Here is a 23355-nt window from a genome sequence, read left to right on the forward strand (position 1 = left end):
GATACTGAAGCGACTCTCTAACTGAAAAAGTCACACTTGCAAGGCAATGCGTTACAAATGTGAGATTTTATAAGATGGTTATATTTTAAACTGTTTCTAATTCTAAGTAAATGTAATGAAGAGGGCCATGTGACCTGCTGCCAGTTTTGCCAGATAACAAGTCTGTGTGGCCTTATTAACATAGGCACAGGCAGCCCAGGCCAAGTGCTATTGAAATGCATGTGCCAGGTTTAACACTTTAAGGGAGAGGCAGATGATTTTGCTATTGCAGATTGATTGTCTCAGAGGGCAGAATTTTGCCGTCAGCGAGCAGGGGGGTGGGGCCTACTCACCGACACGTAAAATGATGCGGGATGACGTCAGGCGGAACCACCAATGTCACCCTGCCCCATTTAAAGTTTCAGGAAGGAAAGGGCGCAGCAAAATCAGCTGTGCGCCCGCCGACCTGTCAATGGCCAATTGAGACCATTGACAGGATCATTTAAACAATTCAAGGTCCGTCCAACCAGCAGCCCTGGCGGCAAATAGAGAAAACATGAAACCTCACCCATCGGCGGATTGAAGTTTCATGCAGTGCTCTAAAAAGTTTAATAAAGCTTTACTGTAATTTATGAACATGCCCCATCTCATGTGACAACATGAGGGGGACATGTTAGGGATTGTTTTTTCTCTATTTTTAATCTTTTTACAAATGTAAGTGATCTCCCTGAGGTAGCACTTAGCCTCTGGGAGGTGTGCGAATGCGCGAAAGAGTGCACTCTTGCTTTTGGGGAATCCCCCCCTGCCGGACGTCATGCTGGGTAGGCCTTAATTGGCCCAGCCACGTAAAATGGTGGTGGGGCCCGCTTCTCCAGCAGGGATCGGCTCCCTGCCTGCTGGAGATTAAGTCGGGCCTGCCCGCCTGACAGGCAGAAAATTCTGCCCACGGACTGTGGAACTTCTGTGCCCGCCGGCATCAGGAGTGTTTGGCGGTGGGAGCAGACAATATGGTGAGAGGGCCAGAAATTGGCTTTGCGACATTGTGAAACCAGTTTGTGATTGTCCACTCAGCCCTTCGATGGCGGGCCGTGTTTCCTGCCATCAGACATTGGGATCCTCATTGCAATATACCTGCATTTCATTAAGGCCAACCCGCCGGAATCATCCCCTCACACTGGGTCATCTGGCACATCGGCAGGAAAACACGCTAGTACAGAACACATCTTGACAAGTCACATCGCAGATATCTGAGGAGCAGAAGATACTGGAGCCCGACAGCAACGGCACACTGGAGAAACGCCCATAGCTGGGTGGTTTCTCATGGACATGGTTCTGGCGCAAAGCAGCTCATGGAGGTTGGAAAGTCATTGTTGATGCTCACAACGGATAATGGCTGAGGGGGTGGAGAGGAAGATCCAGCTCTGTTTGGGACAGGAAGGCATACCAGGGAGGGGAAGGTCTAGGATCGACTGGGAGAGGAAAAGGTGTTGGGGGGTGGGTGAGTTTGGGAGGAGGGAACAAAGGTGTCGAAGGGGGAGGTTGGGAGTGGGGGAGGTGTAAAAGGGGAGAAGATGGCAACGGTGGGGGTGGATTTAAAGGGGGTAGAAGATGTAAGGGAAGGAGTTCAGAGTGGGGAAGGAGCACAAAGACAGTGTCTGGGTGGGGAGGAAGGAGCGTGGAGAGAGGAAGGAGGCCACAGTGGGAGGAGTGTGAAGGATGGGGAAATCCGGGAGGGTGGGGAGAGGAAGCTGTGCGGAGAGGGGAGGGTTGGGTGGGTAAGGAGGAAGGAGCATGGAGAGGGGAGGAAGTCAAGAAGGGGGAAAGAATAAGCAGCGTGGCAAAGAGTTCCGGGGAGGAAGGGGGTCCAGGATGGGCAGGGGCGGGAAGGGATTCTGGGGTGGGGGGTATGGGATTCTGCGGGTGGGGAAAGGTTCCAGGGTGAGGGTAATGTCTGGGTAAATGTGGAAGGGAGGGATTTGATGAGTCCATGACTGTATCCTGAGTAGTTAACTGAAGGTGGACATTGTACAAGGGAATGGTGAGAATGACCGAGGGAAGAGTGAAGCGGGAGGGTGGGAGGGTGAGGGTTCAACGGTATCAGTAGAAGGAAGGCAAGGGTGGCAGGAGGCTGACACGGACTCTGAGGGTGGGAAAGAGGAGGTCGCGGAAGTTAATGTGGATGGGGGTGGGATATTTGGGAAACAAGGGAATGTGCATGTTCACCTGGGCAACCCCGAAAGAAAAGGGTTGTGGCTGGTAAGTCACAGAGGGGAGGCGGAAGGTGATACCACGGGAGCCAACAGTGATTGGGGAAAGGAAATGGGTGACTGGGGGAGGGGAAAGGACAGGGGAGGGAATGAATTACCATCATGCTGTCTAAATCGAAAGTGAAATGACAATCAGTGGGTCAGTTCAGGTGCTGCATGGGAGTGTGATCATTGGGTGGGTGGAGATGCAGGTCAGCTCAGAAGGGCAACTGAAAGCGAACCCCAACAAGCAGCATTCAAAATGTGCAGGACATTGAGGTGAGTGTGATACAAGAAAAATCCGTGTGCATGGGAGAGTGCTTACATGAAGCTCCAAAAGGCCCTGCCACACACACGGTTTTCACTATAGAATCACTTGTGGCCAGATGCTCCCTCTGCAGTGACAGAGGATAAGGCTGAGGGGCTTACAGGCAAAGGGGACTTGGAGGGAGAGGCCAGCATTTGAGATTACTGAGTGGATGACCCAGGGGTGTCCAGCTGCCGGTCCTCCTCCCTTCGGGTCCCCGAGGCACCAGACTGACTCCTTGAAGGGACAGAGCATCTGGAAGGACACTGAGGCTTCCCATTTCCCCCTAATGCTGCCATTGCAGAAATTCACCCATGGCTCCCACAATGGAGTGCTGGTCTGCACACATCACTGCATTCTGCTAGACCAGGGTCTCCATGGCATCTGCCATCCATCCTGTGGTGAGCGGAGCCATAGATGGGATGAGAATGTGAGCTCAACATCATATGAGCCTAATGGAGATGTGAGGGTGTGTATGAGAGTTAGTAATGTTGCCCCTTGAGGCGCGAGATCCCTGTGGATGTGTGATGGGTTTGAGTTGAGAGTGATGAGAAGAGCGATTTATCCTCGTGGAACAGATGAGACCATTTACCCTGTAGCGGCACTGGGTGGCTGTCCTCTTTTGTATGATGTTGGTGCTGACCACCATTTCCTCCCAAGCTGGATTGGTGATGCTGCTGCTCAATCTATGGCCAGAGCAGGGGTAGAGGACATCATTGTGGGCCTCCACTGCATCCAAAAGGCACTCGAGGGACAAGTCACTAAACGTGGGGGCTGCAGTCCTTTTGCCTTTCGGGGCCATCCTGTCTTCTGTGCAGCAGTCCTGGGCTGGAAGCATTGAGATGTCCGTGTGACGGCACTTTAAATGTGGCGCCCGGCATGATGAAGTGGTGAGGTGGTGGAATAGCGAGCGAATGAAAGCATGCTTGCCATCAAACGGCATATTTTCTGGGAATGCATTAGTAACGCAGCAGGGTTGGGATGATACGGCATGAGAAGCTACCATTGCAGCTGACGGGTAAGACATTATTTTTCTCACCTACTGCTGCACTTAATACAAACCTGGGACAAATCCCCCATTTGAAAATAGAGAGCGAGTGAATCCAGGAGAGAGACAGGGAGCAACTGCTGCGGCAGCAGTGGATAAAAGGCTGATGGCTACCAGATAGAATGTGGAAGGGAAGATGTTCTCCAGTCAAAGAGATGGAAGCTGTGGGACTTTAAGGTCCCTGGAAGATTCAACCTGGCATGGGTAGTGAAGGGATCATCAGAATGAACCATGCTGCAGGAGGTATGTTTGGGGGTTGTTGGATGACTGAGGGAAAGGACCTTTTACTGTCACTGGATGTTACGACTCAGTGAGAGGGGGTGAAGTGCACCCATTGGAAGCTGGGAGTATCGTTGGAGGGTCCTGTAAAGACTGTAATCTGTGGAGAGCGTGCTGTAACATAATGGCTTGGGGTTACAGCTTACCAAGTATGTTGAATTGGTGTTGTTTTAGTTTGTTAGAGCAAAAGTCCTAAAACTTGAAATGACTGCACTTCAAGAAAGTTCATTCATTGAATGTGAAATAATAGGAGTTGTAAAAAAGCATCATGTGAATGAAAGGTTATGTTAATGTCATGTTAATTAAATCTGCAGAAAATTCATATTCATAAATTACTCCTGCCAGCCACTAAATGGCTGCTTCATAACTACACCTTACTAAACTGCAGCACACCTATAAAACCAGACACGAGTTCACAGAGCAAATAACTCTGAAATGTAGTGTAACGTGCACAATGTATATCAATTGTAATTATGTTCCAAATGGGAATTTCTAGATTTAAGGGTTTAATCTGCTATCGCCTCTCAACACTGAATTCATTTAAGTTTGGAGTTTCCTTTTCTTGTTCCCACCTTTCCTCGAATGATAAAGCCAGATCCAGTTATTTCCCAGAATGATATTTTTAAACATCATTAAAACAAAATTGCAAAACTATCCATGGAACTTCTAATACTTTCAGCTGCATTTCAGTTCATGATGTTAGTTATAACAAAACCATGGGGGGAAGTTTACGGTCCCGTCATGGCAGGGTGGGGCCATAAAAGGTGGCGAGCCGTTCAGAAGTCGACTGACTTTGGCTGGGCCATAAAGTCTCGCTGGTATGAAATTCCACCCCGTATTTAATTATAGTTTAATTGCTATTCTCCATAGTTTTCATGCAATCGCCGTTGAAACATGCAACTTAAAATTAATTCACTCAGTAAAACCTAAGACTGTCCTGTTTAATCCATTCCGTCATGGGCACAACAGTGCAGATCTTATTAACAATTTCCTGCTTCAGTATCTTTCTCACACACATGAAGCCCATCCTGATAAACAGCTTTGCCTATTTTTGTAAACTGAAATGGACTTCACTTCCTGTTCCTATTTTCCAGACAAAAACACCGTGAGAGATTGAGATAGGATGTGGATAATGGCTCACATCCCTTGTTACTTTTGAAATCAGCACTTCAAATTCTGCCTGTTTTGCAATTACTTTTCATTTTCTAACAAACCATGAAAAGAGATGAAAGACATTAGTATTGTACAAAAATAACTTAAGTGTTGTCCAGTAATTCCGCTAGATTAACTGAATGTTCAACTTGCTAAATAAACAAGGTGTTATGCTGTCAGGAGTAAGCTTAAATATTGCCAGAGAATAATTGTCAAAAAAAAAATACTGCTTCTGAACATTTTGTTTTATTGGGTCCTAACTCTGTTAAGGCTATATTTATTGGCATGCCCTGGGGACATTAAGAAGTATTAATACAGCATGGGACTGGAAGCATGTGTAGGTTAGCTATGGTTTAGTTCATAGCAATCTCACCTCTGAGTCAGAAAGTTCTGGGTTACTGTCCAACTAAAAGAACACAAGCATAAAATCAAGTCGGCACTCCAGTGTAGTACTGAGGGAGTGCTGCACTGTTGGAGGTGCTGACTTTTGGATGAGATGTTCAGCTGATGCTCTGCCAGCACTCTCAGGTGGATGTAAAAGATTCTAGAGCAATATATTAGAGAAGAGCAGGGCAGTTATCTCTGGTGTCCTGACCAATATTTATCCCTCAATCAGCATTGCAGAAAAACCAGATTATTGAGTGTAATGGCCAAGTGAGGAGGAATCAAATGACTCCCCTCTTTTTCCTCTCCTCATTTGACCACAATAGGGTTTTTCTTTTGGTTATACTTGACAATTCAGTGAATGCTGAACTGTTTACACACTGTGATCACAAAAGAATCAATTGGACAGGTTTTCTTGAGTTTAACAAAGAAGGAGGTTAGTTTTATTATATTTAAACCAATCCAAGTAAAAAAACTTGTAAACATGCACACTGAAAGTCCCCAGACACAAATACAGATTGCAGAGTAGGGAAGAATAGATTGACCAAATTCAAGTCTATAAGAAGGGTAAAAACAAGTATATAGTTTGTAGTTTGGTGACTCAGCTGGCTTCAAGCTGAATTCAATGGTCTTGATGCTTCTGATTTAAAGATGTAGATGCTAGAATTGGTCTTTCTCCTGGTGGCACAACCTTTGAGTTGTGTTCTTTCTTTAAAATCTCTTCCTACTGCCGAATGGAGTCGAAGTCAAATCAGTAGACAGGGTTCAAACTTGGTACTTGGGTGGAAAGGGAAAGAGAGAGAGAGAAGGAGCTCCACTGCTAGTCCAGTTCTGCTCAGAATAACATTGCTTAAACCATACAAAGTACTTTGTCTGATCATGTGATCTCTGTTCGACTGTCAGCAATTCAAACATAATTGTATATTTCAATTATAACTTGATTAGCTCATCTGGAGAGCTATCTTAACGTTATGGTCTTTTTGTCCAAGCAATGAACCCTTGAATGGATCATCTTTAGCTGTTGAATACTGTAGGTGGCTTCCATAGAAGTCTTGTTGATAGGACAGGAAGGAATGTTGTTCACAAACCCTGGGGGGGTGTCATCTCTGATGTGTTTTGCAGACTTGCTGTCTCCTCTCAATAGGGATGGAATGTGAAATGTGTAGTAATGTAAATTAGTCAGCCATCTCACAGTGAGTTAAAGTCTCTGGGCAACATCCCCCCACCCCCCCACCACCCACCCCGTCGTCGGGAGGGAAGTGTGGGAGTGGGCAGGCGGCCTTCCGATCGGCGCCCCTGGTCGGGGAGGGGGTGGGGGGGAGCTGGTGCCGTCATTTTATGTGGGTGGACCAATTAAGGCACTGTGTGCTCCCTGTGCAAGCAGGGGAGGGTTCCCTCAACCGGGAGTGCACTCTTTCACGCATGTGCTGCCTCAGGGAGATTAGCTCCGATTGAAAACTTCAAATAAAGGTGATAAAAAAATTTGCCTGCAATGTCCCCACATGTGACACTGTCACATGATTTGGGTCATGTCCATCAGTTTTATTGAAACATTTCATAAAAATTTAAATACCCTCATGAAACCTCATCCCACCCGTGGATGAGGTTTCATGTTTTTTTCCGAAGCCCACCTGGGCTCCTGGCCTGCCCGCTAAACTTAAGGTTGGATGGGCAGGTCCATTAATCATCTTAATTAGTTTTTTAATGGTCTTGATAGGCCAAACTGCAAATTTAAATGATGTGGGGTAATGTCGGGACGCATGCCCGATGTACCCCAGCGTAATTTTACTTGTCGGCGAGCGGGCCCCGGCCCCACTCACCGACTGGAAGATGCTGCCCTCTGATTTAACAAAATCTGCCTTTTTAAAAGTCCAATTTTGTGTTTCCAGTGAATGGATTAAAATTATTATTTGATATAAGCACATTTTCATAACAAAATTGTTTGTGGATGCCTGCAATGCATAAATTGACTGCCACGCTCCCTACAAAACAATAGTGATTACGCTTCAAAAGTACTTCCTTGGCTGTGAAGTGCATTTGGAAGTCTGGTGGTCATGAAAGGTACCATATAAATGTAAGTCTTGCTTTTTTATGAATAGCAGCATTGCTTTCCTGACAATTGTGAACCAATGCATGTTTGTGGCATTCCAACTGGTGGCACTAGCTACCAGTTACTCTATTTTTGAATTTAATTTGCCATGGTGGGATTTGAAATATTGATCTCTGGGTCAATAGTCTAGCACCACAAACTTTACATTGTTGTGTCATGTGGCGACATGTCATATGTGAGAAAGTGGAGTTAAAAGGGCATAATTTTACCTATCTACGGTAACTATTTTCAGAGCTTTGTCTTGACGAAGTTGATGACTTTGCTACCCACGCTTTTGTTGTTTTCACACCTTTAACAATGAACATTCTGTGTAACGTATTGCACATTTATGCTGGGAATACGTCTCAACAACTAACACCTTCCTGTGGCAGATAGATTGATGCTGACTTTGGAATTCTCATTAGAGATTAAGATGAGTGGAGATTGTAATCTAAATGTATGTCACTGTTGGTTTTTAAAAGCCGAATCATGCTGTAAAGATTTCTTCACAAAACGGGTCTGGAATTCAAATCTCCAGAATAACAAAGGATTGAGATCACTAACTAATAAGTGATGTTGGAATTAGAAGTAATGCTGTCTAAATTCATTGTAGCCCAGATGTCAGCTCTATGTTTCCTGATTGTAATTTGGCAACTTGTGTGAAGAAACTAACTTCTATCATTTATTAGAAGGAAAAGCCATGGCTAAATGCTGGTCAAAATATTTCCATGTTTAACCTTACTATTAAGTTTTGCTCTGCTTGTGTGTTTTTTTTTACTTGAAATCATTTTGATTAACTTCTGCAGTAATCAGTAGCATTTAAGCTATACATACTTTGTTGTTTCTGTTTTTTGTTGTGCCTCTAGAGCCTTGGTTTTCTGCCCAATCATTATTCATGATATAAATTACAATTAACAAATACAGTCAATCATGCTACAAATACTAGGCAAAGGCCATCTCCCAATAAGACAGAATCTAAGCACATTCCTTTGACATTCAATGGCATTTCTGTTGCTGAATCTGGACCACCAGTAACCTAGGAGTTACCATTGACCAGAAACATAACTGAATCAGCCATATAAATACTGTGGCTGCAAAAGCAAGGTCAGAAGCTGGGAATTTTGCGATGAATAACTGACCTTCTGACTCCTCAGAGCCACCCACTATCTATAAGGCACAAGTCAAGAGCATGTTGGAATGCTTCCTACTTGCCTGGATGAGTGAAGCTTCAACAACACTCAAAAGCTTGACACAATCCAGGACATAGCAGCCTTCTTAATCGACACCTCATCCATCACCTTAAACATTCATTCCATCCACCACCGGCACACAGCAATGTGTACCATCTACAAGATGTACTCACCAAGACTCTTTCAATAGCACGTTTCAAACCCATGACCTCTATCACCTAGAAGAATAAGGGCAGCAGATGCATGGGGACACACCACTTACAAACTCCCCTCCAATTAAAACATCAATCTCACTTGGAACTATATCGCCAATCCTTCACTATTGTTGGTTCAACATCCTGGAACTCCCTCCCTAACAGCACTGGACTTCAGCGATTCAAGAACACGGCTCATAACCATCTTCTCAAGGACTATTAGTGATGTGTAATAAATGCCAGCCTTATCAGCAACATTCACATCCCATGACCAAATAAAATAACATTCTAACGGTGGCCTAACCAATGTTTAGCAGAAACATATCATTAATTCTTTATTCTTTGCCCCAAGCCCCAATTAATAAAATTCAAAATGTTGTTGGCTTTCTTCTCACAATTTTAGAGAATGCCAATTGCAATGAACATATTTCAGTGCTTGATTCTCACAGATATGCAGCAGAGCTTTTGGTTAATCTCTGGTCATTATCATGATTTAAGGCCTACCATTTGTACTCTTACATATAAATGATGCAAATCCAATGCAGTAAATTGAAAGACCTGTTCCATATGTTTTTCTCTGTGTATATCTTCATTTGTCCATTGGCAGATTGACTTGGCTATTCAATCAAATCTGTCAAAGAATCAAAAGTAGATGTTTCTGAAGGATAAGTAAAATAATATTGATATTTACGATGCTTGGCTTTGTACAGAACCTTCATTATAATGAAATGTTTCAATGTGCTTCACAGTGCAGTGACTATTCACTAGAAAATTAGGAAGCCATGCCATGTCAGCAACATTCTATAAGCTATGGTAAGATGAATTACTAGTTTATCATAGGCCAGGTGTAGTGCCAACCATTCTTTTTGTGAATTCCTGCTGCTTACACAAGCTGATAAATGCAGTTCCTGTGATCTGAAATATTTGCATGCCATTATGCAGCTTTTCTCATGTCAGCACTGTAATGGTTAACTCCGCCTGCTGATTAGCATAGCTCAGCAGAAAGAACATTAAAAAATGTGCCTGGGCACACTCTTCTATATCCTCCTGAGGTTAGTGCTTTTATGTGCAATAAGTGCTTTTGGTTTCTCTGAGCAACTTCCTACATGTCTGACACCCTTATATCCTTCTAGGCATCTGTGATTTCAAGAGACTAACAGCCAGAATTTTCTGGTCCCGCTGAAGTCAATGGGCTTCTGACTGGCTCTCCACATCCGCCGCGGCGGGACCTCCACAGTGTGACCACCATGTCGGGGCCAGAAAATCCCGTGTTTTAACTTGTCAGTCCCACATTTCTGGAACTCAGATATTTCTTGGCAGATGGGGCGGGGGGGTTTGCCGTCGCTACCATAAATATTCTCACTCCCTCAAGGAGCCTTTCAATTGCTGGATCATTAAACTTGCATTGACTTCACCTTAGAGCTTCCATTGTAGAGTGTACATTTGCCCTGGACTTTTCTGCAGAGGTTTAAGTTATGGTTTAGGGCTATTAGCTGATATTGTCCATGATGATTGATCTCGTCATGCATTGGATGATTCACTGAGGTGCTTTTAGTACACTGGTTTTAGCTGTAGCAATGAATAAAATCCTGGAACAACACTTGTGAAATTGAAGCAAAGCTGAGTAGAACCTCTCATAGTGCTCAAACAGGAATTTTGTGGGCAACTCATGGTTTATTTTATGACTGTAAGGAGAATCTTACAATCTCATCAATACGTCATGTCAAAAACTGTCACCAATCCTTGTTTCATTGAATTACTGTGTAGGAGCATTTCATTGAAGTGATTAAGAACCAGGAGTTCCTTCTGCTCCCTGCCAGTGAGATCGAGAAGCTCCTTGCTAGTGATGACATTAATGTTCCTGATGAGGAGACCATATTTCAAGCATTGATGATGTGGGTAAAACATGATTTACAGAAGAGACAACAGGATCTTGCAATGCTCCTATCTTACATCAGACTACCTTTACTCTCTCCACAGGTAAATGTTGGTTTCACAAAGTTTTCCAAACTGTATTTAATAGGAGTGTGCTACTACATCAATTTGATATTTAACTTTATTGAAATATTTCATGTAATGTACTAATGACAATCACTCAATATCAGTGCTTAATATTTGTTATTATTTCTGACAAGACAGCGAGGGCAACATTAACTGAATCCACCCTATGGAAACGATGGTTAGGCAATTAAATTTGCCATGTTACTCACTGGAGTCACTGGGAGCCAACCATTCCCAACTTTAACCTCTTCTACCAAGCAGATGGTAAAGATACAAATCCAAACACAACTCAATTCTTTTCTCACATGTACATGTTGGATCCTTATGGTGTCATCAGGACCAGACTCAATTTCAACTTGACAACCTGAATGGGGTCAGAAGAGGCACAAAACAGTTACTTTTTTTTATTGCTTTCCTCATGGAACCACGAGGAATCGGAGTTCTCCTCTGGGCTTTACATGGAAACTTAGGTCTCGCCTGCCACAGTCTTGGCCTCCAAGCTGACTTCCCAACTGGAGCAGGTGGGAAACTGGCTGTCAGGATTTGAAATCACCCAAGTCTTATTTCAGTAGTGAGCGAATTTCTGCCTCATGCTATTAACCACACCACCCCTCACCATCCCACCAAACCCTCAGGAATCCCCAAACCCCCTGAAATTAAAATCAGGTCCCTAAACTTATCACATACACGTGGCTGCTAAATTGCAAAAACTAACATGACCACCTCTAAAAATGTGTTGATATTTGTGATTATTAACACATTAATACTTGCAGGGCATTTCACGTTTTACCTTATTTACACAGTGAAAGACTTTTTGAAATGCTGTTATGTGGACAAATGATGACTGATGAGTTCTATTTTTTTAATAGCTTTTGGCTGATTTGGAAAACAATCCAATGTTTGCTGATGATCTAGAATGTCAAAAGCTCCTGATGGAAGCTATGAGATATCATCTGTTGCCAGAGAGACGACCCATGATGCAAAGTCCCAGAACCAAACCCCGAAAGTCTACAGTGGGAGCACTTTATGCAGTAGGAGGAATGGACACTACCAAGGGTAAGACTGAACAGGTGATTGAAGCCTGTATTGATGATAATATGAACATACTTTTAAAGATATCATATCATTCTTTGTGATTTTGTTGGTGACAGTCTTTATTGTGACTTAACTGTCACAATATTGGGATTCATTAGAGTGTGTATAGTTAAGCTATTTCCTCTGGTGGGAAAATCCAGAACAAGAGGATATCATCTAAAATTTAAAACTGGCCCATTTAGGAGTAGGCACTCACTCAAAGGGAAGAGGAAATCTAGACATAGTCCTTCTCTGTTCTCTCTTTAAATGTTTTCCCTGCATCCCATGCTGCAGTTTCCACTTCTTCATTTAAGAAGATGAAACTGGAATTCCAGTTTCCACCAAAATTATTCCTTAGTCACCCTCTAGGAGGTCTATGATGAGGCATCTTGTCCCACAGTTCTTGCGAGCAAATCTTCATCTGTCATTGTGTGCTGCTACAATGGGCCACAGTTGAGATTAGGTCCTCCTGCAGGAATTTCAAGCAAGAACCACATTTCACCACGAGGATTTGTAGAATGGTGTTGCTATATCTCAGTTCATTGTGACCACCTTTAATCTCTATTGCTTAATGTCTTTCCATGATTGTAGTCTTGTGTATGATTTATTAACTTAGACAATAAATAGCAGTAACAGAGCATTTGGAAGCCAAGCAACTCAGCAGTGGTTCACCAGCAATGTTAAGAGTCATTTAATTTTTGAAAGCAAGGGCTTGATAAATCTACTAAAGTTATGCCTTCTAAGTTTACAACTCTCCAACCAAAAATTGTCAGCATTTCTCTGATGTACCATTACCAATTTCTACAGGTGCCACAACAGTAGAGAGATATGATCTCAGGACAAACGTTTGGATACAAGTAGGTACAATGAATGGGAGAAGACTGCAGTTTGGTGTGGCAGTGATTGATAGTAAACTGTATGTTGTTGGTGGGAGAGATGGATTAAAGACATCCAACACTGTGGAATGCTACAATCCAACAGCCAAGGTCTGGTCCATAATGCCACCAATGTCTACTCACCGACATGGCCTAGGTAAGTAATAATTATTTGTGTCTTGAAAACAAATATTTAATTTAAATATGTTAAGATCATCATAGAAACCAATAACTTTTAAAAAGAGAAATAGATTTCCCAGTGACCAACAGAAAGAATCACATGACAAGATTTCATATTTTAAGACTTTTACTGTAATAAACAAACTAAAATCAACCTAGACTAAACATTACATAATAGGCAACTAATATACCAACTGCTATAAAGGTACTTCCCCATCAACTCATTGGCACAACTGAAAATATGTTATGGCCCATGTGTAAGTTACACCATGCTCGTAGCCTTATGATTCAAGTCAAAACTGAGTCTAGCAGTGTCCTTGAAAATCACTGTGATAAATGGTGCAACTATTTCAGGCAGTTCAAGCTGCTGTTCACACCTGACTAAAGTGTGATCACCTTAGAAAGGTGCCTGTCATTAAGTCACTTAGCTCCCAATACTCCCAAACTGCCCTGACTTTCTACCCTTGGATCTTTAGAGCGCCTGCAACTGCTGTAAGCACTGTTTATTGAATTTCTCCTCATTGCAGGCAGTGAGCTGCATGATTTTTTAAAATTCATTTACAAGATCTGGGCATCACTGGGTAGGCCAGCATTTAATACCCTTGAGAAGGTTGTGCTGAGCTGCTTCCTTGAACTACTGCAGTCCCAATTGTTCACTTGAGCAGTTTGGATACAATGTAAGAGGCAACAACATGCAGGCTAGATTAACTCCCTAAAGGGAGCTAGTGAGCCCAATGGGTTTTTATGACAATCAACAATGGTCTTTATTCAAATTCTACTATCTGCTATGGTGAGATTTGAACCTGGGTCCCCAGAGCATTACCCTAGGTCTCTGTATTTCTAGTCCAATGACAATACCACTACGCCACATCTCCCCTATAGCTTCATGAAAAAGAAACTTAATCCTTTGTTGTGATCAACCAACGAGGTTGAATAGAGAGAAGACAGTTCACCCCTTCTCACCTGGTCATGACAGTGTAATGTTAAAATTAAGTCTACATTGCCACACATTTTTATATTTATATATTACTGCATTGCTGTTTTATTAATAAAAGACTCTATGGATTAATCAACCACCTGTCTTAAAGCAACTGCTACCTGCTGCCAATGCACTAGCATGTTAGACGACCTACTTATGTTCTCAGATTGATCGAATGCCCTGCTATGTATTTTGGGAATTAGAATCTCACAACAGTTGTAAACTTGAGCAGCTATAATCTCAGTTCAATTTCCAGTGTAGAGTGAGGCCATATAATAAATGTAGGTTCAGCATGTAATATTAAAACAGTTTAAAAAAAACAGTTTGAGAACAGCGATTTTGAAGCTACTGTTGCAAGCAATGATTCTAATTTTAACTCTTGGCTTTGTCTGTGAACTGAATGGGTTTTGGGTGAGTTAAATTCTCAGCCAATGCTTTTGTTGTAAAAGGCCAACTCTACTCCAAATACCTGAGTTTGGATTTTCAATTGTCAGTGGGGCCGGGAACTGGTGCAGGCATGATTTGAAAATTATGTTCCTGGGGTGCAGCACTGGATCCCACAGCCTCTGGAATTATTTGCAACTTCAGAGGGCCTGCTGGGGCTAGAGAATGGGAAACCTGTTTGCAGTCAATTAATGACCCTTTTTGCTCCAGAGGCAACTTGTTAAGGAGATTTTCAATCTTTTTTCAAGACGAATTTGAAAAGCCTGGTGCATATTCATACACAGCTGCCGAGGTCACCACAGGGAAAAAGAACGTTTGTTTCCATCTGTACTTTTTTTCTGAAATTTAAGGGGTCAACTAGTGCCAGTCCAACATGGTGGTGCCAGAAAGACAGTTCCCACCTTCAGAGAGTGTTTGGCACCTCTAATTGGACACTGATCGCTCCTCTTGCCCTAAGCTTACTACATTTCAAAATAGTGTTGCGAGGCCATTGCAGTTGAGGTGCTGGGTAGGAACCCAAATTCATCCGGTGTCAGATTCCTGATCCCGCTTTACAAATCTGGCTCCTGATCTCTGTAAAGAAGTGATTCAACTTCACTGTTATTTGAATTTACCATGGCCAAAGTTCCAGAGTATTCCATTGCTAAAATAGTCACTATCTGTACAAGGATTGTGAGATAGGCAGGCAGTCATGAATGACCAGCTGCTATCAGTCCAATGGTTTCCCACACACACGCTAGGCAACAGCATTTCCAGGGCGTGTTATCCTATGTGGTCAATATTCAGCCTAACACACATGCACGTGAGCAACTTTAGGAACTGGAATAGGTCATCCGGCTCTTTGATTCAACTAGATCATGGCTAATTTGTATAAATTTTGACAGAAAAGAAAATAACATTTCATCATCATAAAGTGATTTTTTTTTTGGTCAGAGGGCTCAACATTTTGAGTGCAAAATTTGCAGTGGAATGCAGCTTTGTCCTGATTCACTGCCCCTTTTTTCCTTTTTAAAAGGAAATTATATTTGATATCAATCAGAAGTTGAGATTTTATGGGTTACTTTCCTAATAAAAATTAAAACACAACGTTGCCTTGTTAGTTTAACCGTATGCAGCACAACTTAATTGTTGGCAGAAGAGACGGAGTGTTACTTCAGCTACCATGGGCCAAATTTTCAAATGGCAGCAAAGATGGGACTGGTGGTGGATGGACCCAGAAGTTTCTGACAGTGGCCAACATGCCGGTTTCTTGCCATGGTCCCGCTTCCAGGCCCTTATCGATTCTGGAGGTTTGTGGGGTGACTGCAACCCAGCTACATGTGGCAAGTAGCTTATTAGGCCAATCAGATGGCCGTTTAAGACCAACCAGCAGATGCCGGGTGGAATTTTCCAATCGGCATGCATGTCCCCCACAGAAGCCAACAGATGGCAAAGCGATGGAGGCAGACACTTATCTGCAGGATGATGGTGGGGTGAGGCGCAAAAAAGTCCACCTAGGGGACTCTCGCCATCACCCACCATATATATTGGGCTGAACTGGCATGTAATTAAATATTTTTACACTTCCTGGTTCATAATTTGTGTAGCTTAGTAAGGATTCTTCAATACGATTAGATAAGATGATCACACAGTTGCTTGCCCTACTCTCACACACACCACAGATCCACTGTAGAGAGCACTGCATTGAAATGAATTTCTAGTCACAGTAAGTTAGAATACAAAAATCCATAAAACGCCTGTGAGCAAACACAAGTGCTAATTGTTCACCACTAACTGCAAAATCAGAGTCATTATGTTTCCATGGTAGTCTAATATGTATTTTATTTGTTATCTGGGATGCTCACAGCATGCTCTTATACATTGCTAAACTTGTTGAAGTATTTTGCCAAAATATGCCTTTTATAGGATGTATTTTGCAAATCATGATCCTGGTACTGAGCTTCATGTCTGGTGAACACATGTTTGAGAATTCAGGTGTGGAGAAGTGTATAAAGCTCCATGCCAGATGCAATCATAAAATATCCACAAGATTCATCTGACTTACCATAAAAACTTGTATTATAATACAGAGTTTGTTATTGCAAATTAAAACTCTCTTGTTGGTGTACTTAAAATTTGTCTTCATAAGTCTTAAGGAGATTTATGAATGTGGTATACATTATAATCAGCAGCACTTTAGGATAGGCCTTTTGTGACTACGCTTAAATTATATAATAATAGAAAAAAATTATGTAGTAGTTAGTGCAATTTGCAATATAGTGCTGAAGCACATTTTTGCAACCAAGTTTCATGACACATAAAATTTGTGGTCGCAACAGAAAAAGAACTGAAATTTCATAAACAAGACAAATAGACTTCCCTTGCTCACTCCCTGGTGGCAACTTGCCTCCCCAGTACTTTCCACTTTCCTGGATGAGTGCAGCTCTAACAGCACTCAAGCAACTCAACATCATCAACAAGCCTTTTGATCAATACACTATCCACCACCTTAAACATTCGTTCCCTCCACCATTGATGCACAGTGGCAGCAATGTGTACCATTTATAAGGTGCACTCCAGCAACTTGTCAAGGCTCCTTCAACCATTTTAAAGGACAAGGCAGCAGGCACGTGGGAAAATTCCCTTTCAAGTCTCATATCATACTGACTTGGAAATATATAGCTGTTGCTGCACTGCAGTTGGATTAAAATCCCAGAACTCCCACCCCAACAATACTGTGGTTTTACCTACACCACATGGACTGCAGCTGTTCAAGAAGGCAGCCACCATCTTCTCAAGGGCAATTTTTTAAAAAAAATCATACATGGGATGTGGGCTTTGCTGGCTGGGCCAGCATTTATTGCCCATCCCTAGTTGCCCTTCAAAAAATGGTGGTGAGCTGCCTTCTTGAACCACTGCAGTCCATATGGTGTGGTACTGGGCTTGTAACCCCAAGATCAAGAATTCAAATCTCACAATGGCAAACTATGAAACAATGTAACTTCATCTGAATAGGAACAGATGGAAACATGTTAGGGCTTGGCCTAAATAGCCAAGTGGTTATGGTACTGGGTTTGTAACCCCAAGATCAAGAGTTCAAATCTCACAATGGCAAACTATGAAACAATGTAACTTCATCTGAAACAGATGGAAACAGGTTTACTCAAAAGAGTATCAAGAGTTCAAATCTCACAATGGCAAACTATGAAACAATGTAACTTCATCTGAAAGAGATGGAAATGGGTTTGTACTCAAAAAAGTTACATCCACAGTGCTGTTAGGAAGGGAGTTCCAATTAGCAATGGACAATAAATACTGGCCTTGTCAGAGATACCCACATTCCATGAATGAATAAAAAAAATACAGAATATTATAGAGCATTGAGGGTGTCAAAAATCAAAGAAAAATGTTTTGTTTTAACATTTCAGTGTGTTAATTGTACCCATCTGGAATTCATTAGCTTGTGAGAAACTGGAACATCTTCCAATAGCCTGATTGAAAGCAATCCTAACACAAACAAGGCACTAAACAAGCCACTTTGCTCACTTGTATGGCTCATTACCACACCACATGGCGCATTTTCCAGCTCAGCCAATAGGAAGTCTGGCAGTCATATTCTTAGCATGGGGCTTCAGCCTTATTGAAAATAAACCTGAAAATCAATTGTGCAGCAGCCAATTACAAAGTTGATATCCCCCTGGCTATTAATGGCAAATTAACACCTTATTGAGGCAAGAGGGCTTATCATCCGCTCAATTATATCTTCTGTAAGTTTAATATGCATTAGCAAGGTAGAAGCAAGAACAGTTCTACAAACTTAAGTTATATATTTAAGGTCTATATTAGATACTAAAATTAATGTTTTTAATTGAAATTTTTTCAGATGTTTGTTATCATTGCATCACCTTAAATCATGCTTGAAATTCTCAAGCTAGAACTTCTTGGAGTTGATTCATGAAATATATTTGGATTATTATGTATAATAGAATATTTTTTGAAATTATTTGATCTCAAATGACACTTCATAGAATCAAGGTCAGGCTGTTAAATAAAGAGGAGGTATGATGAATCTTTCATGGATTTGTGGGAGGCATGATTGGGAAATTTGCAGATGACACAAAAATTGGCCATGTAGTTGATAGTGAAGAGGTTAGCCATCGACTCCAGAATGACATCAATCGTTTGGTTGAGTGGGCGGAGAAGTGACAAATGGAATTCATTCTGGAAAAAATGTGAGATAATACGTTTGGGGAGGGCAAACAAAGCAAGGAAATACTCAATAAACAGAAAGTTATTGAGAGGGGCTGAGGAAATGAGAGACCTTGGAGTTCGTGTCCACAGATCCTTGACGGTGGCAGGACAGGTGGACAATGTGGTCAAGAAAGCATATTGAATGCATTCCTTTATTGGGCAAGGTATTGAATACAAAAGCAGGGATGTAGTAATGGAACTGTATGAAATGCTGGTTAGGCCACAGCTGGAATTTTGTGTACGGTTCTGGTCACCACATTACGGAAAGGACATAACTGCTCCTGAGAGAGCGCAGAGGAGATTTACAAGAATGTTGCCAGGGCTTGAAAATTGAAGTTATGAAGAGAGATTGGATAGGCCAGGGTTGTTTTCCTTAGAACAGAGGAGGCTAAGGGGTGACCTAATTGAGGTGTACAAAATTATGAGGGGCCTAGATAGCATAGACAGGAAAGGCTTGTTTCCCCTAGCTGAGGGGTCAATTACCAGGGGCCATAGATTTAAAGTGATTAGTAGAAGGATTAGAGGGGACAGGAGGAAAACCTTTTTCACCCAGAGGGTGGTGGACACCTGGAATTCACTGCCTAAGTTGGCGGTTGAAACTAAAACACTCAACTCATTTAAAAGGTACCTGAATCTGCATCTGAAGTGCTGTAACCTGCAAGGCTATGGACCAGGTGCTGGGAAGTGGGATTAAAGTGAGCGGCTAGCTTCTTTTGTCTCTTTGGCCAGCACAGACATGATGGGCTGAATGGCCTCTTTCTGCACCGTAACTTTTTTATGGTTCTATGGTTCCTCTGTTTCTGATGAGGAAAAAATTGGATAGCAAAAAAGAAAATGCGTTATTTTACTGGTAAGCAAAGACATTTCAGATCTGTATCAGCAGATCGTGAAGCTGAGGTGCTCTACATCTTCCAATCATACATAAAGTATTAGAGGAGTGACATCGGCCTTTGATGGTAGCATCAGTGGATGAGAGTGAAAACCCTGTCTGACTTTTTGTTCCACTGAAGCCAAGTTGGCATGGTGTAAAACTCACTGCCAATTCATTTTTGCCTATTTTGTGCCACTTCTAAGGACCAATTTCACCCCACAAAATTGCAACACCCATATGTAATTCAAGGTTTTTGGAGATAGGCATTATGGAATGATGAACAAAACAAAACAGGTGCTGCGGGCTAATATTTTCTGTAGCTGCGAGTGACTTATGTGGATTTACTTTCTGAAAATATATTGCTGTCCTCATCAAAGCTTTGCTTCTAGAGCGGGGGTCTTGGTTCTTCACTTCTTTTAATAAATATTGAAACATCTAACTGCTTTATTTTATATTTTAGTTTGTCATGTCATTTAGAGGTTAGACAAACAGTGATTTAATACATTATTGCTGTGGCCAGGGAACATTGGGTGTCAGTGTGTATTGCTAGTCTTTTGTTCTGCTTGGGTTCCAACAAAAACCAGAAAGAAACATGGACTTGTATCTTTCATAGTGTCTTTCTTGACCTCACAATGGTCACATAAATGGAATGGTTCTCTGTGCTGCTGAGTGCTGCTATCAGGTCAATCTATTAGCTCAATTAGTCATGGGATGCTTTGATGTCAATAGTTATAAATTATTGATCTTATTCACTCGCTCTAACTTTTTTCTTCACGCTACTTCTCTTCTGCTAAGCCCTGACCAGCATCTATCCCTCAATATCACTTTATAAAAAAACAGATTGGCTTTAGAACCAATGAAGTGTAATGTAGGAATACAGCAGCTAATTTTGCACAGAAAGATCCTAAAAACAACACTGGGATAGTGACTGGTTCATCTGTTTTTTTATAAAGTGATGTTGAGGGATAGATGCTGGTCAAGGCATAGCAGAAGAGAAGTAGTGTGAAGAAAAAGGTTAGAGCGAGCGAATAAGATCAATAATTTATAACTATTGACATCAAAGCATCCCATGACTAGTTCAGCTAATAGATTGACCTGATAGCGGCACTCAGCAACACAGAGAACCATTCCATTTATGTGAGCAGTCATTTTTTTTGTTTTAACATACCACTCAATTAGTGCAATTGCCTTATACTCCTAAAAATCCATCAAATACGGTTCAATGATTCTTTTCACTGTATAGATTTTCATGTCACATCATATTCATTTTTATAATAACAAACAGGAATTGCCTTTTTAAGCTATGTCTCTTAAGCTGGAAATATCTGAATCTTAATACAGATGCTCTGCCCCACGTTTAGATCATCAGGCATTGGCAAGCACCGCTGTGGTGATAGATTGGGCTCAGCTATGTTACCCTCTTCAATTGTTGAAGAGCAATTAGCACACATGCTTGGATTTTCCTATTGATGTAACTTTAATATTGATGGTTACTCAAATTCGATGGTTACGTCTGACATTAAATTCTAATTATTAAAAACAAACTGGCCTGTCATAGCTCATATAATTATGAACAAAACCTGGTAAGGTACTGTAGAGTGACCAGCATTATTGTAAATGAGGAGTAGACACCTTGGAGCAAAAGGGAGAAAATTGCTGAGGTTAAATAAATCTGAGCTTTCTTACATGTTTTTCATTTCAAGTAAATGCATTGGATCATTATAGACCCAAAGTCATATCTGTTGATTTAGGTAATTGTGAAATACTTTTGAGGTCTTGATCATTGGTCATGAAGTGTGGGAAAAGTTGAGCACAGTCTGAATTTCATTTACAAGGTATTTTGCCAAGTTCTCAGTTCTTCAAAAGCAAAGTGGTGCTGGGTAGTGTTACATGATAAGGCAAGAAATGTAACAATTTATCTTCAGGGTAAGACTCCCTAATGGGTTATAATTATCCTCTTGTACCTTACCCATTCTTCGTGTGTAAACCTAGACAGTAAATGTGAACAGAGCAGACTGCTTGACCATACAGGGAGGAAAATTGCAAAGTTGAATCCTGCCCTTAGCTGGTGTCTACATGCATGCATTTTCGAACAAAATTCCTTCCTCCAACTTGGAGAAATCTAAAGTTAATTGCAGAATTCTCAGAGCCATCCACAACATCAGGTATCAGACTTGGAAATCTTCCACTTGATCTCTAGGGTTGACACTGAATGCCTTCACTGCTTACCCATTTGGTGCTTAATGGCTTTTCTATCATTCAGCGTTAAATCCTAATTTACATTTACGCCATTTCATTTAATGAACATATTTAGTGATTTGCAAGACCACATTAATAGCAAAAATAAAATACACTGCTCTTTTAGCTCATTCGCAGGTATACAATCAATGTGTTACTAATCCAATAACAACCACCATTATTTATAGTATGTACACATATACACTGAGATGGATGAGTTTGCTCTGAAGAAGTGGTGGCCTGGACTCCTTACCAGTTACAATATACAGGGCACTGTGTCGACAAAGCTATTGGCCCACTTGTGCCCTCTAATGTTGAGTCTGCTGGACTATGTCCCTATGGCAGCATCTGCAATAAAAGTAGGACACTGAGTGCCATCATTACAAAATACGCCTGCTATCTTAATGCAACAACTTAAGACTTTGAAATAAATTTCCAATTTTGAAATGATTAACTATGGATGATCCTAGTAGAATTCTGTGTCTGTATTTTACTTAACATACTAGTCCACTGCATCAATTTCAAATATCATCTGGATTGGGCCAGCTATATTCATTATTCAGATCTGATTAACTTGAGATAGCACTGAAGGCCTTTCATGAGCAGCTTCACAAAATAGTGAACATGAACCTGTTCTCAAAAGTACAGAAGGAGTACATGAGATCCAATGTGGAAAGAAGTAGGAATTTTTTGGCTGTCAGTGTGATGCCACCACTTCATCTCTTAGGATTACAGTGAGATATAAGTTCTGCCCACTGTATCTTCTACATGAGAATTTGAAAATTCATTCTAAGTGAAATCTTTATCAAGCATTTACAATCAATAACTGTACATGTACCAAAATCACTAAATAAAGTATTTCAAGCTGATTCTAAAATATAAAATATCTGCAAACAAGATTTATTCGCCTTTCTGGGACTCCTTTATTTACATATTTTGCGGAGTACAATCAATATAACTGAATATAATCTGATATAAGGGATTATCTATGTTTTGACCAGTTAAATTAATTTATATTAATGAGCAGGGTTTCCATAGAATTATAGAGTGTTTACAGCACAGAAGGAGGCCATTCAGCCCATCATTTCGGTACTGGCTCTCTGTAACAGCAACTCAGCTAGCCCCATTCCTCCAACCTTTCCCATTGCCTTGCAAATTTTCTCTCTTCAGGTGCTTATCAAATTCCCTTTGGAAGCTCCCTATTGCATCTGCCTCCACCACAATCTCAGGCAGTGTTCCATATCCTATCCACTCACTGCAAAAAAGATTTTCCTCATGTCACCGTTGGTTTTTTTTGCCAATCACCTGAAACAAATATTCTCTGGTTCTCAACCCTTCTGCCAATGGGGACAGTTTTGCCCTATCAATCCTGCCTATATCCTTCAAGATTTTGAAGACTGCTATCAATCTCCTCTCATCCTTCTCTTAAAGGTGCTATATAAAACAAAGGCTTTTTCTTTCTAACTTTACATTTTTCATTGTTTTTAGGTATAAGTAGTTTCTGTATTTTTAAAAATTTGTTTATGGGATGTAGGCATCGCTGGCTAGACCAGCATTTATTGCCCATCCATAATTGCCCTTTGGAAGGTGGTGAT

The 23355-nt window shown here is 41.5% G+C and overlaps 1 protein-coding gene across 3 annotated transcripts in view; it reads left to right on the forward strand.

Moving 5' to 3' along the window:
• Positions 1-23355, forward strand: part of LOC121282627 (kelch-like protein 4) — a 414008-nt gene that overhangs the window by 363786 nt on the left and 26867 nt on the right. For all 3 annotated transcript variants that reach the window (XM_041196421.1, XM_041196420.1, XM_041196422.1), the window contains 3 exons: positions 10636-10848; positions 11739-11925; positions 12751-12975. In XM_041196421.1, coding sequence (XP_041052355.1) covers positions 10636-10848; positions 11739-11925; positions 12751-12975 — 625 coding nt within the window. The remainder of the gene's footprint in view (positions 1-10635; positions 10849-11738; positions 11926-12750; positions 12976-23355) is intronic.

Source organism: Carcharodon carcharias, chromosome 9, assembly GCF_017639515.1.
Source record: "Carcharodon carcharias isolate sCarCar2 chromosome 9, sCarCar2.pri, whole genome shotgun sequence".
Taxonomy (NCBI): Eukaryota; Metazoa; Chordata; class Chondrichthyes; order Lamniformes; family Lamnidae; genus Carcharodon; species Carcharodon carcharias.